The sequence below is a fragment of the Xiphophorus couchianus genome, chromosome 1, assembly GCF_001444195.1.
Source record: "Xiphophorus couchianus chromosome 1, X_couchianus-1.0, whole genome shotgun sequence".
Lineage (NCBI taxonomy): Eukaryota > Metazoa > Chordata > Actinopteri > Cyprinodontiformes > Poeciliidae > Xiphophorus > Xiphophorus couchianus.
Window position 1 is genome coordinate 13,555,564 of NC_040228.1, and position 16,916 is coordinate 13,572,479.

The 16,916-nt window shown below is 39.9% G+C and overlaps 1 protein-coding gene across 1 annotated transcript in view; it reads left to right on the top strand.

The window, feature by feature from the left end:
• Positions 1-16,206, top strand: part of kcnc4 (potassium voltage-gated channel, Shaw-related subfamily, member 4) — a 44,593-nt gene extending 28,387 nt beyond the window's left edge. Inside the window, exons 2-4 of the mRNA XM_028019800.1 lie at positions 8,610-9,537; positions 10,220-10,393; positions 15,418-16,206. Of these exons, the coding sequence (XP_027875601.1) occupies positions 8,610-9,537; positions 10,220-10,393; positions 15,418-15,485 (1,170 nt within the window). The 3' untranslated portion in view covers positions 15,486-16,206. The remainder of the gene's footprint in view (positions 1-8,609; positions 9,538-10,219; positions 10,394-15,417) is intronic.
• Positions 16,207-16,916: the final 710 nt, after the last annotated feature.

The following is a 16,916-nucleotide window of genomic DNA, read 5'->3' on the forward strand; positions in this document are numbered from 1 at the left end:
CGACAAGTCTTTGAGTGTGTCATAAGTTTGGCCAGAAGACCCTGCCACGAGGTCCGAGGTTGGGAACGCTACTGCACACAGCATTATGCAGATGAGTATGACACTCACTCTTCAGAAGTTACTTGGCGCAAAATCAATGGTACATGGCGGAGGGCTATAGTGAGCGGACAGACCTGTACCGACGCAATCCTAGGTTACCACCTCCAGAAGCGCAAGAGTATTCTGGGTCTTCCAGTTCCCTTCATCCCAAATCCCCTTATAGCCATAGCCGAAGGACATGCTTTCCGAAAGAGTCTGTGTGATGGGAAAGTGGACTCAGGGTTTGACTGGGTCGGACCTAATCTTCTGTATTCCAATCTCACCTGCACAATCTCTAAGGAGATTTGGCAGAAATGTGGCGAAGAAGCGGACCAACACGACTGTTTCTGGTATGAAACTATGGGTGCAACCATCGTGACCGCAATCACCGAGGTCGTGGAAGAGGTTGCTAGTGTAGTGGAAGGAGGCCTCCACATCGTCGAACAGTGGCTGCTAGATGCTCTGAGCCTGCTGTGGCCATATCTCTTGGGCTTTCTGGGCGTGGCTGTGGCCTTAATCGTTGGCAAGATTGTCTTGGAGGTGTGGCTAAAAGCACTGTGTCGTTGCAAGAGGAGGGATTACCAGCCCCTCCCCCCGAAGGAGGAGCCTATTTCTGCATAAGAGAGAGCTGCCGTGTGCCTGCGAGCCATTCCATCTTCGCTGCAGCTGCTGACGGGACCTGAACTGGAGGACCCATCATCGGACATCATGGAATCCAACTCTTCAGCCAACTCATCAAACCCCAACTCACTTTTTGCACCACTTCAAGTGAGTACCCTTGAGCACTTAGGGGTTACCCTAGCCTGGGTACTCTACTGCCACACTGGTTCCTGGCCCAGGGGACATCCTATGAGGATCTTCGTTGCGCTACAAGGATATGTCAAGCTTATCCTACGACCCATCATCCTCCAGAAATGGGGGTTAGCTTCATCCCTCTTCGCTTGTTACCTGATGGGCCGCACCCGCATCAACTGGCGCAGGGGCGTTGTGGTTTGTCTATGGCTTGTTACCGATACCACAGCCCTGACACTGGAGCTGGCCCTTGGGGGCCGTCAAGCTACTCGAACCGCACTACTTAAGATCCTCACAGCTATTCTAGAGGGGCTTTTCGCAGTATCTATCCTCGTCTACTTAGCGCGCCAGGCCTTCTCCATCAAAGGTCGGGGCAGGCGCATATGGCTGCAAAAGTGGGTAGTTCTGGCTCTTTGGGCAACGGTTTGGGGGATCTTGGTGGTCCTCTACTGGCTTCAGGAGACCTCAGACCTAGCCATCGTTATATGGATGATGACCTATGCTGCAATATTCCATGATTCAGCTCATGTCTATGATCTGGGCGAACCAGCTCCAGATCATGACATTCCGGTTCCTGTGATCAATTCCCCCTGGCTGGCAGCCCAAGCAGGCACACGAGCTTAAACCAGCTACTCTCTCCGCTTTCGCTTTTGCATATTCGTTGTGTTATTATTAATCCAAAACCCCTAATCGTGAAGTTACCTAGGTTGCTGTTTCTCCTCAGGCACCAACCTGCTGTGTGGGATGTGGGATCACCGCAGAATCCTATGGATTCATTTGGGTTGCATCGTCCTCCCGCTGGTGTCACAGTTGCGTGAGCAGCCGTATCACAGATGTAACGGCAATTCTCTGCGCAACAGGGCAAGGAGATTTGCCTTACATAGCGGCTTCCACATCTAGATTCCTGGAGCGGGTGCACAAAATTGTGTGGACCTCTGCCTTTGGCCAAGAAGACGACGACCTTACAACATCTCCAATGCACACGGGACTCCTGCTGCCCGTGATTCAGAAGTTATGGGAACACCAGCTTACTCGACAATGCCTGCCAACTCTACACCTTCTCGATGGAAGAGTTGTGGCAGTAGGCGAGTATCTTCCACCCGCATGTCCCATGTCTCCGGATATGTATATCGATGTCGGATGCCAAACCAGCAGTGCGACTCACAGAAAAGGTACCCAAACTGAGATTCTCAGTTCATCTCACCAAGCGTGCCAGACAGAGGACACCCTTTTCGCATCATCTCCGTCACCAGATCCGCCTTCGACCAATATGGATTTTCAGGATCTACTGGCTGAGTTGGAGGGATATTGTAACAACCCACCGACACTGCCAGACTCTGAGTTGGATCTGTCTTCGCTTCTGCAGTCTTCACTGGAGGACATCAGCCCTCCTGGATCAGCAGGATCTCCACTTCCTCCCCAGTTGGACGCCGAGCGCTGGATTTCTCCGCCGTCCAATCTGACGGAATATGAGGTTGTGGATACCTGGACACCGTCATCGTCTCCGGTTACCTGCTACGAACAAGACATCCTGACTGCTGATTGCGGTGATGGACTTGATCTCTTTTGACTTTGGACTTTGTGTTTTCTGCGCAGCACCGTCCGATCTCAAGGAGGGGGTGTCAAGAAAAATGGTATGGGGTTTGAGATCTATCCAGGTACACGCAGAAAAAGGTGCATGAAAGCCTGAAGGAAATAAAGCAATCTTGTGTTTTGATTTATAATGATTAAGTTGGACATGTATGAGTACAATTGGTAAAATGTGTATGTGTATAAGTAATCACTGAATGGTTCTGAAATGTACGAATAATGATCTGAAATGATAACAACAATGAGATGATTATGTTTGATGATTTATAATAAGAGAAAGAGGTGATTAATTCTTAATGAATATCAAAGTTGTGATGATTTGAAAATTGATGCAAATAGTTTTTAATATTTGACGGTGGTTAATAACTAATCAGAGAAAAGAGTGAGTGAAAAGAGAAGGGGAACTTGTGAGTTCCTGCTGTCGCAAGCAGTTCTGAACAGATGGCCAGTACGCACAGGATGGGTGGAGCAGTATGGTTGGCTAAGATCAACAAGCAGAAGGAAGGACGGGACTTTCCACCCCAGTCAGCAGACAGGAGGGGCCGACGGGGGTTTCCGTGGAAATCAGCAGATGTTCAGGAAACCACGTAACCACGTAAACTAAAACTCCCCATACACATGCATGGCAGAGAAACGTATAAAAGCAGACGGAAAAGGAGAAGTTCTTGTTCTTTGTCCGCGGCGCTGAAGGAGTCGAAACGGGGAAGCAGAGGAAACAGCAACAGACCGCACCCTGGAACCACGGGAGACTTGACACTCAGCGTCGCCAAGGAGGGACAAGTTCCGGACGCCCAAGCCCGAGTTCCAGATTCGGCCATCGGTCTTGCCTCCACCCCGAATACATTGCAACAGACTTGGAGAAAAGACAAAGTTCCCGGAGGGATAAAAGAGCTGGGTTTTTAAAGGATTTAAACCCGTTCTACTTTGCTACTATTCTAAGGAGGACTTTTCCGCACAAGGATAAAGACTCTGTCCAAGGAATCTGGATGTCTCTGCTGCCAAGATTCACCATCAACTGGGTGTGAGTTGCCTCTGCTCCATAAAATTCCATCTCAGAAACAGTGACATAGGTTAGGGAAAGGAGACAGCATGGTATAGTTATACATGTGGACTTTATTATACTGTTCTCAAATTTATATACAATTGATTATTGATTTGTATGTCACATATTCCTGCTTAAGCTCGCTTAATAAAATTCATATTCTAAAATTCTAATGAGGTTGGTGGACATTGGAATTAATCGAGTCATGTAATCATTCTTTAGTTCTTCTAATAAAGGTAAAAATAAGGTACATGGTTCTAGTAAAGAGGAGGCTTCATAATTTCCTTTGGTGAGAGTAAAATAATGACCCAGGGACTTACATCCAAGTCACTAAATTTAGTCTAGCCGGTTCCAAGAGCGAGTTATATTTTAGAAAGCGAGCTACCGTTAACAGAAGTGGTTTTTGGAATTATGCAGCTGTGAGGGCTACTCAGTTGATTGTTTCTTAACTGAAAAGGGTCGTAACTTCTGGATTGGAGGTAGTTAGAGCTAGACGAATCGCTTTCGACACCAGTTTGAATAGATTATCTCTTATAGATCTCATTTAGGGTAATACCCAGGTCTTAGAGATTTTCCGGACCTGTTAGACAGAGAACTGGTCAGTAGTCAGCCCCGGAGGGTTGTGATGAAGTGGGCGGGGCTAGCTATTGCAGGATAACGGACAGGAGGCAAAGATCACAAGACTGTTAGGAGGCTTTTCAAACTCAAAGACCTGGAGCAGCGACAAGATAAATCATCCAAATGCTAATAGAAACATTCGGAAAGCTGCTCAGCAAACATAAGCATCATCCATTGATGACTTAGAATGGGTTAGATAAATTTTAACAAGCCATTAAAAAAAAAAGAATAATTAAACACGCTGACCTTTCTGAAAATTTACACTATTTTTGAGAGATGCTGTCTCATTTCCTCTCAGAAACAAACTTCTTGGTTGAGTGAAACTCATTTTAAACCTAAATCAGTCAGGGATGTGAATTGTTTGGGGATTAACTGCAGTTACACTGCATTTGAATATGTTTTAATTTTAAATCTCATTACTTATGCTGTTTTGTCTAAATAAAAAAAAAGAAAAAGGAATTAAATTATGCATATAATCTTCGACCTGGTGACATTATTTTCTAAACAGCATCAACGACTCCTTTTTCCTCATTGCTCTGCTTTGTCAGTGAGTGTATGCCGCTCACTGGATTTACTTAGCATCTTTCAATAAGGCTTCACTTTTACTGAGCAGAGCAGAGCAGTAGGCGATGTTGGGGTAACGGCGATACAATAACCACTCAGTGCAATGAGTCACAGGAAGAGTGAACACAAAAAGAGCAACTCATGTTGATGTCATCAGTCTCTTATTTTTTGGATTTGCAACCCCATAATTGCTTGTTTTTTTTCTGCGGCAGACTGAGTGTAGATGTAAGTTTACAGGTTTATAATTGTTATCAATTGCTATTTATTCAGCAGCCACTAATTAGTTCACGCGCTGATAGTAGGAGATGCATTTTATGAACCTATCTGGATTCAGATGCTTTTGGACCAATGTCTTCTTGATGAGCATCGCGCGGCCTCTGGTTTTATTGCCTCTCTGCTTCAACAGATTGCTCCAACAATGTGTGATTGAGGGTTGTGTGATGTCAGGAGGTATTGGTTGTTGAGGATGGATGAATGGATGTGAGGAGGTGGAAGTCAGAGGGTTTAATGATGAGCCTATAGTGAAGGCGGGGGAGGAGGGTCAGTGTGAGGCTGGGCGACTCTGGTGCTGGTGTGTCACCAACTCTCATCAGTTCAATAAGTGGGAGAGAGACGATGGAGAGCAGATTAATGGGATGCTAGCAATGAGATGAGGGAGGAAGGTAAATGGGTGAAAGGAAGTGGATGGTGGTTGAAAAACTGGGATTTTATGAAGTTATGTATGTGGATGCAGTGACAGGAGAAAGTATTTGCCTCCATAAAGCTTTCTTCTGCTGTTATGTTTTGTCACACCAAAACGTTTCAGATCATCAAGCAAATTTTGATGTCAGTCCTTGTATCTACAAGTGCAGCGAATTCTTTACGTCACCCTGGAGGAATTTTCTTCTTTGCAGAATTAAATTGTTTAGAGCATGAACAAAACATCAGCTCTTTTAAATTTATGTCTGGACTTTAACTAGGGCACTCAAAAACCTTAATTTTGTTAGTTTATTTAACACTTTAATAGATGGACTGCTGCAAAACTCAACTGAGCTTGAGTTTAGGGTCATGAACTTATCAGTCGGTCGTCTTGTTTTCTAGTAGAGAGCAGAATTCATTGTCCGGTCAATTGTGTTCTGGTGTGAAAGAAAATTAGATAACACTTTATTTGACGGGGTGTGCATAACACTGACATGACACTGTCATAAACATGACATAACACCTTATGATCATGAAGGAGTCTTAATGAATGTCTGTGACTGTTATGAAGTGTCATTTGGTATGCAACTTATAGAACAACTTTGTATTACAAGTGTCATTATTTACCGAATGACGCTTCATGACAACAGTCACTGAAAAGTATAACAAGTCATCTTGGTTCTGTAGCATCACACTACCACTAAAATGCTAACTTTATTTTTGCCTGACATTCAAATTTGTTTGCTGATCTAAAACATAAGTGTGACAAAAATGACATTATTTCCCTGAGATGTAGCAGAGATGTTTTAAAAAGTACTTGATATGAAACAGTGGTGCTCATAGAGATTTTAACATGAAGATATGTTTGGAAAAAAAAATTGCACATCTTGAGTTTTGTTGATGCTTAGTTCTCATCATTATTGCTCACATTCCTGATAGAGACTAGTAAAAAGTGCTGCAATAAAAACAGAATTATTATCTCTCACTAAAATGTTTAGAAAATTAAAACTTTTGTTTTGATTACATTTATTCAGAAAGTAAGAAAATCCTACATTTTGAATTTTTTTAATAAAACCCTTGGCGCCTCTACTTTTGATGATATGAAACCAGTGACAAGCTGCTTTCAGTTTTCTGGAAGAAGGTGCAAAAATGTTTATTTAAATTCAGTTTAAAGGATTAGATACAAAGTTCCCGAGAGTTTTTGGAAAAGAAGCAGCCCACAGCATCACAAATCCACCACCATGCTTAACAGTGGAGTTCAGGGACTTTTTTCAGCATTAACACCTGTATATTTGTTGCCAAATAAAAACCCCAGTCTTATCTGACTACAGCAAACAGATCCTATTAAGAGTATATAAAAAATTGTGTTCTTATGTTTGTTATGTTTGTTTTGGTCAGTCAAAAACAGTTTTAAGATAAGATTTTATTTATATTGCATTAGCACTTTATATAACAAAAAGGATTATTTTCTAGAAAATTGACAGATAGATCTAATGTGACACTTTGTTGGTAAGTCTGGGTGACTAGTCAATTTCCTGTCTTAGTTTAATTGAGTTAATAAAAGTAATTTACTTTAGATAATGCTGATTTTCTGTCACTCTTTACAAAATGACTGTAGTAACATTAAAAGGTTTGATTTTTCAAAAGATTTTCAGTGTGAGATCATGCAGATGATAAATTGATTTTTACACATCTTTAACGCGTGTGCTAATCAGCATCACAGATGTCACATACTGTAAAGTTAGAGTTCTAATTTATGTTTCAATTAAGCCATCTCAACGTGCTAAATGATAGCAGCTACAGTAATTCGCCTCAGTGCAGGATGTGTTTATGTTCGCCCTGTAAGAATGTCTCCTGTGAGTTTCTCCCTGGACGGAGCTGAGGCTTTCCCTGCTCTTCGTGTAGCAAAGTCATCATCTTCCCAAAGGGCTGCGAGCGTTGTCATGGCTGATCCCTGCACTACAGCAGTGCAATGCTGATGCTGTTTCAATCACGAGTTAATAAATCCCTATTATTCAGACTGGTTCTTATTGTGTTTATTTGCCTGTAATTAGCTTTTCGTGTTGTATGTCCTTTTCTAATCCAAGACCCAAAAGAAAACCCAGCTGAATAAAAAAAAGAACATGGTTCCCGAAGGGAGAGAGTGCGCTCGTGTTACAGGAGCATTATTCATCCAGCTGGAGAGTCAGAAAGGATTGAGAGTCAGCTTACTATTAGCGCAGGCTGCATTTAGCACAGAGCATGTATGAATAAGCGCCCAGCGTTTATACAAACAGCACAGGTATTGTTGTGGAACAGGTGGGCTCCCTCCATACAGTCAGTGTAAACTATCACATATATTAAATGTTTACATCTAAAAAAAAGAGCATTTAGAGGGTTTACACAGATTTAACAAAAGAGCAAACAAAGTCCCTAAACATCTATTAGATACTTTTCCTGGACATGTTGCTCTGTGTGAATGGTTGATTTTATAAACGCAATTGTGTTGGGTACTGAATGACAAATAAAATAAAATCTTTACATTTATTTAAAATACCTAAGAGGCTGCCCTCTCATGGAGGTGTGCACAGCACTGTCACAGCGCCTCCTGCTGTCAGTGACGGGCTTGACTCCTGTAATTACACTGTAAAAATAAACGTCTCTAATTTATGGTATAATATCGGCACCTGTGGTTGCCAGAATTTTACCGTATTTGTGCAGTAAATACGGTAAAATTTTACAGTATTTAAAATGTTCAATAACTAACATTTTCCAGAATTTTACTGTATAAAAACAGTTTAAATACAGATGCTGGTATTTTACTGTAAATTAGAGACTTTTTTTTACAATGTAGGATCCCAGCATGATTGGTTTAGTTTTAAAAAAGTTTTGATTTCTAGGAAATGTACTCCCATCTGCAGGAATAGCAAACAGTTGTAACTTTTTTATTGTGATAAAAATGACATCATATTTTTTAAAAAACTTAAGAAAATAATATAATAATGTGCCAGAATATTCTGGTTTTCTTCTAAAGTCAGGGCGGGTGTAGAGATCTACACTGATCATTATTTTCTCTGACATACAAATACACACCAAGGATAAATGACAGAATGATCGTGTTACTGTTCTGAACCCTGTTTTTTTTTTAAAGCATGTCACTTTTGGGAGGTGACTGACATTTCATCGTCCGTTGTCAGTGGTTTCAATATTAAGGAAAAGGGAAAACATGGCATTATGGTAATTAATGTTGATTATCTGTCTCAAACAGGGAGTGGCAATCATCTCTCTCTTCTTCATCCTGGTGTCCATCACTACGTTCTGCTTGGAGACGCATCAGGCCTTCGACGTAAAACAAAACATTACAGAGCTTGTCACAGAGGGAAATATCACGCGAATGGAGATCAGGGATGAGACCGTCACCAACTCAAAGCTCATCATGGTGGAGGGAATCTGTGTGGTGTGGTTTACCTTCGAGTTCCTGGTCCGAATCATCTGCTGTCCAAACAAACTGGCCTTCATCAAGAACACACTCAACATCATTGACTTTGTGGCCATCCTGCCTTTCTACATGGAGATGAGTTTGAGGGGTCTGTCATCCAAGGCGGCCAGCAACGTGCTGGGTTTCCTCCGCGTGGTGCGCTTCGTGAGGATTCTACGGATCTTCAAGCTCACGCGTCACTTTGTGGGCCTGCGCGTGCTGGGTCACACGCTGAGGGCCAGCGTCAACGAGTTCCTCCTGCTGATTATCTTCCTCGCATTGGGAGTGCTCATCTTTGCCACCATGATTTACTACGCCGAGCGCATTGGAGTCACCTACAACCCCAAGATTAAAAACCACTTCAAAAACATCCCCATCAGCTTCTGGTGGGCGGTGGTCACCATGACGACGCTGGGCTACGGGGACATGTATCCACAGACATGGCTGGGTATGATGGTGGGGGCGCTGTGTGCTCTGGCCGGCGTGCTGACCATCGCCATGCCCGTCCCGGTCATCGTCAACAACTTTGGCATGTACTACTCGCTGGCTATGGCGAAGCAGAAGCTGCCGAAGAAGAAGAAGAAGCACACCCAGAACCGAGACGCGCCGACCGACTCGGCCTCCTTTGTGAAATCGGAAACAAACTCACACATAGACAGCACTCAGAGCGACACGTGTCCGCTGGCGGCGGAGGAGAGCAGCAGCAGGAACCGCTCAGGTGAGGCCAACATTTCACACACACAGTCCAACCAAAATGCACTGCAGTCTTTGCATGCCGTTTGATTTTTTTAATTTTTTTGATTTTTGGAGCTCAATGCCTTAAAGAGCTCAGAGGTTTTGATCTGTGGTTCTTTTATTAGATTTTATTTTTTCGATAATATCCTACCTTAGTAGATCACTCTGGTGTTAAGGCTGCACAATATATAGCAGTTTCTTGTAATATCACTGTTTACATTGTGAATATGGCGAATAAATACCCAGACTATCATACACGTATGTTTTCTATGTCTGTAGTATAATTGTTCATTGTTTAAACAAATTATTATTCAAGTATTTAAGTATAGGTAAGTATTTATGTTTAGGATTCTTTACTTCTCCACCTGAAAACAGGAGACTATTCATGATGAATACTATGTATCTTCTAATACCACAAAACCACTGTGGTTGGCTTTCAGATTCCAGAGTCGTTGCATTTTTCCGACAGATGCTCTGCGTCTACTCATGTAGACAGAAATCCACCACGATCAAATTACTGCCCATAACATCTCAGTCAAATTGGATTTCATCACAGCAAAAATGCTGCTTTTTATGCAATATGCCTCAGCCGTGGTCTGGATCTACGGGGAATCCTTAATAATAGCTTTGGCTTTCTTGTCGTCGTGTTTTCGTCTCCACGTCAGACTCCAAACAGAACGGGGACGCGAATGTGGCCCATTCAGACGAGGAAGGCTGCAGTCTGACCCAGCCGCTGTCCCCCAGTGAGAAGTGGTCGCTGCACTGCTCCAGAGGACGAGGCAAGAACAAGGAGGGCACCTGCTTCATCCTAACGTCGGGAGAGCCCAGCATCCACGTTGGTGGGTTACATCACCTTAAGTTTCATTTAGCTCAGTTCAAGTAAATCCAATCCAATGAAATTTACTTCAGTTCAGTCTAATCCTAATCCTGTTCAATTCAAGTTGTTTAGTAAAGATTCAGTTCACTCTTTATAAAATGCAGTTTCAGTTTAATTAAGTTTAGTTCGGTTTTTATAAAAACCCCAGTTCAGCTCAGTTCACTTAAATTAACTTAGAATCCATTATGTCTTTACTGTTGGTCTTTGATTTCTTTAATTATAATTGCCATACTTGGGAATCAAAGTTTTTTTTTTTATATATATAATTAAACTAAGATGTTGGTATCTGATTGCAAACGAAACAGATAATTAATTAATGAAACAATAGTCATAGTGACATTGAAATATAATTCAGTATATTTGAATTCTATATATTTTTATAATATATATATTTATAATACAATATATATTTTTCAACAAAAAAAAACGTAATATGAAAACATATTTAGCAATCAAAGGAAAACCCTCTTTTTGGATTAGAGATATTAAACACATGACTCCAGTCTCATAATATCTTGATTGGCTTCCTGTCTGCTGTTGCATTGATTTAAAATCTTTATTGCTCACATTTAAAGTTTTAAATGATCTAGCTCTGTCTGATTTGTGCAATCTTCTCTCAGCAGCCACACACCTTTAAGAGCATGTTCCCAGATTAAAGTTAAATCATAAAGGTGATCTACGTGTCCACAATGCTCAGCATAGACTCATTTAAATGTCTTTTAAAAACTTACTAATTTTTCATAACCTTTGACTGCTAAATAGATTTTGGAAATACTAACAATCTTGTTTTTAATCAGTTTTATACCATTTTGTATTTTATGATTGTCAGCTTAGCTATAAAAGACGTCTGTCAACCTTTGTTGTTTTAAATGTGCTAAGTAAATAAATTTGACATCTGCATATTTTTTTAATCTCAACTAACCCATTAAATGTCAGACAGAGTGAAAAAAAAAAATCTCATAAATATTTGAATTCAACTCTATCTGCCAAAACTGATGCCGTTTTCTTTTTCTTTCTTTTTTTCCCCGCCTGCATGTTACAACTTGTCACCAGCTTGCAACAAATAACATTAATCAACACTCAGTGAGTGATGGAGCTTTCAGGAAATACATTCAAGTACAAAGTCCATGTAATGGGCTGTTGAAAAAAACATGCAAACTCTCTCGGGCCCCCGGCTGTAGTAAGTACTCCATTTATGAGGCCTGTTTTTGTTTCTCCCAAAGCAATAAGGCTAATGACCTCTCCGAGTGAAATGCGATTTAGCAAAGTGCAAAAAAAAAAAAAAAAAAATAGATATGTGAAATGTGAGGCGTTCTAAGGGTGTTTGGTGATCTCAGAGAAAAAGGTGGGATCTCTGTTTTAAATGAGTTTGATGTTGCTAAATCTGAAATAATTACAGGAAAAAAATTATTATTGTTTTGCTAATCAAGCAAAAGATGTAAAGGAAAGAGAAAATGCACAGATTACCCTCTACTTTTAGATCGTCTTCCCTTCTTCGTCTGAAAGTGAGCATCTTCACGTAGCTGCAGCTACCTGTCTGAGGAAAGTTGTCCGACTTTTTTCTTTCAGTTGACAAGATTCAGGGATTCTTGCATGTTACTCCTGTTTCTAAAGTTTCTCAAAAGATTCTGATGAAGCAACTTATCTTCCAATTTCTAGTGATTAGCAAGCCATTAGTGGTTTTACTGGTATGGTTTAGGTCACTGTCATGTTGCAGGGTCAGCTTAACCAGACTCATCAGATGCTACAATCGTTTTTCTGAAGGTCTTTTGATCTCACCATAGTGTTTGCTCTCCTGTCAGTCAAGATAACAACAAAAATAAACTGTCCCTATTTTTGTTTTTAAATCCTAATACTATACTGTGTGGACCTTTTCCCATTAAACACCAGATGTGTTTTGGTGCCCTGTGTCAAATCAGCAGCGGTGCAAGAGAAACATTAGTTTTCGTCAGCACAGACAGATAGATGATGCAATTACAGCTCCAAAGCTCTTTTATTGATTTTCTATTGATCTAAAATGTAAAGAAATGACACAGAGCTGCCTGTAGTGACTCCAGGTAGCAGAGATTCCTCAGCTTAAAAACTGAAGTTCTTAAACTGTGAAATCATACTGAACTAAACTCAGTTCAATGGAGCCCATTTTGATAAATGAATTGAGTGTAGACAAGTATTTGAGGTGCTTTTCCTTTGATTGCTAAATATGTTGCGCACGTCACTGTTTTTTTAACAGCTGCTTCGTTTCGACATATTTCCACACCCTGCAGTGATGACTAATTTCTAAAGAGTTACAATAGTCCAGGTGAGAGCTTATAAAAACATGAACCACCTTCTTCAGATCCTTAAAGGAGAGATAACTCTTTTCTATCTCTGGAAGTCATTGCAGACCTCCACAAGTCTGGTTTGTCCTTTGGTACAATTTCCAGATGATTAAAGGCGTAACACTCATCCGTTCGTGCAGTTTTATTCTGCCACCATGGGAATGTCCAGCAGTCTGTCCAGGCAGGAGACATGTCCTGTCTCCCAGAGAGGAACGGCTGTGAAATGTGTCGAATCGACACAAGAACAAAAGCAAAACACCTCATGAGTTGAAGCTGATGAGATTCTCGTTATTCTGTACTGACACAGGCTGAAAAGCCCTTCAGCAAAGAAGAAGCCATTACTCCAAAAACAACACAAAAAGTCAGATCAGAGTTTGCCAAAGATACTAATAATTGGAGAAATGTCCTGTTATGTCATAAAAGTAAAATTGAAGTGTCATAATGATGCTGTGCCATAAGGTGTGCTTAAGCAATGTGGCCTACAGACCTGACTCACGTCCTGTCTGGAGGAATGAGACCAAATTACAAATATCCAGTGCTAAAAAACATATGTAAGCTTCTTAATTTGAAAAGCTTAACAAACATAAATATTTTTTGCAAACCTAACAGAACCTAAACAGAAAGCTTTGCCTGTGTTAATGTCAAACAACTTTCAAGCGTAAATGAGATGAGGGATATGTAAAAAATAATGGAGGAAAAATAATCTGAAAGCGTGAAAAAACCCCCTAAAATTTCAGGTTCTCTTGTGAAAAAGTGATAAAAAGAGACACAAGTGACAAAATGCTGATGAAAGCCAGAACATCCCAGAACTAATCTGTGATGGAGAGAGAAGCGTGTTAATTGAATCCAGTGGTCTGTATCTGGTGAGCATCTGTATAACAGCATCCTGTTCTATTACAGGATCATCTCACATGCATGTGTCTCTTATTAGCCAACATTATCTGAAAGAAAGGTCATTCTATTAACTCACATTTCGCTCGAGCTCGAGATGTTTCCATGTAGAGGTACTAGGCTAAATTTAGCTTGCTTCCTTTCTTGTTTGATATGACTTGTTGATAATTTTGCTTATAGTTTATTTTAATTGTAGTTAATTGTGAGTGGAGAAAACCTACATCCTGCTGCTGTCCTATTTCATAAATATTTCTCATACATGTGCTGCTGATTAACCACCATTACCAGAAAAAAATGGATAAAATTCAAAGTCTCATTTTTTTTCCAAGCATGAAAAAAGCTGCCTCTGTGGCTGCAGCCATTTTCAGTGGGCTTGTTGTAAATAGATTATGACTCAGTGGCTCTGGTCTTCAGTGCTGTGCCCATGGGGACTTGGGCTGCTTGATACCAGAGAGTTGCCGGGTAAAAGGTATGGATAATATTTCACCAAAGAGGTATGACTTGCTGCAGAGCAAGAGATGGATGGATGGATGGATGGATGGATGGATGGATGGATGGATGGATGGACAGACGGACGGACGGATGGACATCTGGAGATGCTCTCAGAGTTAACAGTAAAGGGAGGCTTACAGCACCAACAAATGGTTGACTTGAATAAAGTCAGCACAGGAAGCTTCTTCAATACTTAATGCCGTGTTTTTATACATGTCGAACCAAACACTTTCAAAATGCATTCGTAGAGTAGAGCGCACCATGAGAGTGAGTGAGGATGTGCAAACAAGCAGAGGAAATGTTCCAGATGAACCTGGATATTCCTCAGAGACTCTTCTGGATAAATTGGAAGATTGATTTTTTTTTTTCTCACTAGTAGGTTTCCATTAACAGCACAAAGATACAAAGCAGAGCCTTTTGCCAACCTCAGAGGTTTTCTGTCTGCGGTGTACCGTTGTGTTTTAAATAGTTATTAGTTAGTTAATGATAATTTTAGTCCTTTAATAACCTTTCTGAATTTTTACATCTGATGTAGAATAAAAATTCAGTTATTCCATCTCTGTTTATTTGTTCCCTCCACACACTTTGCCACTGCCCACGATGCACAGCTCAGCACTAGAAGTTTAGATGTGGATAGCTAATCTTTCAATGAAACTATTTTCAGATGTGCATTATTCTGTGCTGATTATTTTAATGCCTGGTCTGAATGAGCCCTCTGAGTATTAACATTTTGTTCTGCTCTGTCAAAACTAGAGATTTTAACTCAATCCAACATAACAGAGTAATAAACAAATACCGGGTCCTTCAAGTAGGTGAAGAAATTGCACTGCAAAAACACAAAATCAAAGTATTTTTGGTCTAGTTTCTAATGCAAACATCAAAATACACTTAAAATGACACAAGAGGAGCATATTTTAAGTGAATAATTCTTTTTTTATTTTAAATGTATTAGTTACTGGTAGATTATTTCTTAACAAGACATTTTTCCCATCTATAAGTGAAATAATATGACAGTGGAACTAGCACTTTGTCATCAATATTGATGAATTATTGAGTTAAAACAAGCTCCAATATCTTGCTGAAAAGTTACTTGTGACATCGTTTTTTCTTATTTCAAGAGTACCAACATGTTTGCACTAGAACTGTCACTCAGTTCATAAAGTGAAACTCAAATTATATAAATTCTTTACACATTAAGTAATTTTTTCTCATGTAATCTTTAATGATCATGGCTTAAAGATAATGAAATATTGTTGTTCATCTCTACCTTTGTGTTTCTCAACAGAAGGCTGTAGAGATATTCTCGGTACCACTGGAAACTACACCCAGCCGGAGGTCACCACTCTGACCTAACGAAGGAGGTGGAAATGTGAAGTCTGCTGTCCGATCCCTGCAGTCGAAAAATACCGTAGAGCCACATATTGTACATCAAGATGAATCATTTCTGTTTCCTCCTGTAACATATTTGATCAAGAGTAAATATGTACAGCCATATTTGCGAAGCACTTTGCATGTATTGCATGACCTAACATGGTACTAGAGTTATACCAGAAACACTTACAATACACTGGACAATATAGCTCCTTTTAAGGGCCCGGAAGCCATTTATTTCTGCATACTTATGCGCTACAGGCTCATGAAACCTCAGACAGTTCCCCCTCCAAAGGAAATTGTTCTATTTTTTTTTTTACAGTTCAAAGTGGTAAAACCCCAAATTTTATTATTTCTGTTGCGAGAATCATTTTCCTCCAGTACAGCAACATTACACAGTAAAAAACAAAACCACAATTATTTAAAGAAAGAGAAAAACAAAAAGCACCAAAGTTATGTAAGCACTTTTGTTCTTCTTCTTTCAGCATGGCAATACATCTTATTCTAAAATGTGATATTATATAAGTAAATTAAGTAAGAGGTCAGCTGGCCGCTAAATAACTAACTAACTAATTTAGGTCTTAAACTCCAAGCAAGAAACTTAGTAAAGAACTTTGAATTTGTTTAAAATAATTTACAATCCAAACAAAAACTGTCCTCACAGTGACTGCTATTTATTAGTTTGTGTAGTTAAATCTTTTTTTATTTATTTATTTAGATAGGTAGTCACTGGGATTACAACCTTTACAGAAATATGAGCACACACACCGATCATGGGGATATTGTGTCTTATTCATTTTGGATTTTTAATCATTTATTTGAACTGTTGAGTTTTCCTGGTGGAGTGATGACACGACATACAACTTTAATTTTTTTATAAAAATAAGAATTAGGAGCACAACTATAAATTTACTTTGGATTTTCTATCCACCAAGAGTCAAAAATAATACAAGCAGTTCTAATACATACATGCAGTACATCTAATATTTTGCTACATGTCTTTTAGCAGATAAATCGACCACTTCTGTATCCATCAATAAGCTCCGGGTTCCTTTCTGGTGCAGAATCAGATTTTAACTATTTTACTGGCTTGAGGTTGAAAATTTTAAAGGAGTAATTTGCGAACTTTAAATTTTGACACAGTTAAGTTCCTAACATAATATTAGACTTCTGTAATGGTATTGACAACAATGGTATTGAAAATTTCTGAGTTATTTTTAAAAGTAGAGTCAATATCCGGACACAAAATTAAATTACTAATATTATATCTTATAATAAGCAAGGCAGGATATTTAGCCAGGAATACTTTATGCCTGGTGATGGCTTCAAAACGTGGAGGCGTTTATCTGAAAATTAGCATTGATTATTGAACCAAATCATTGGAGTTGTATGTTGTCTTATCATTTCACAGTT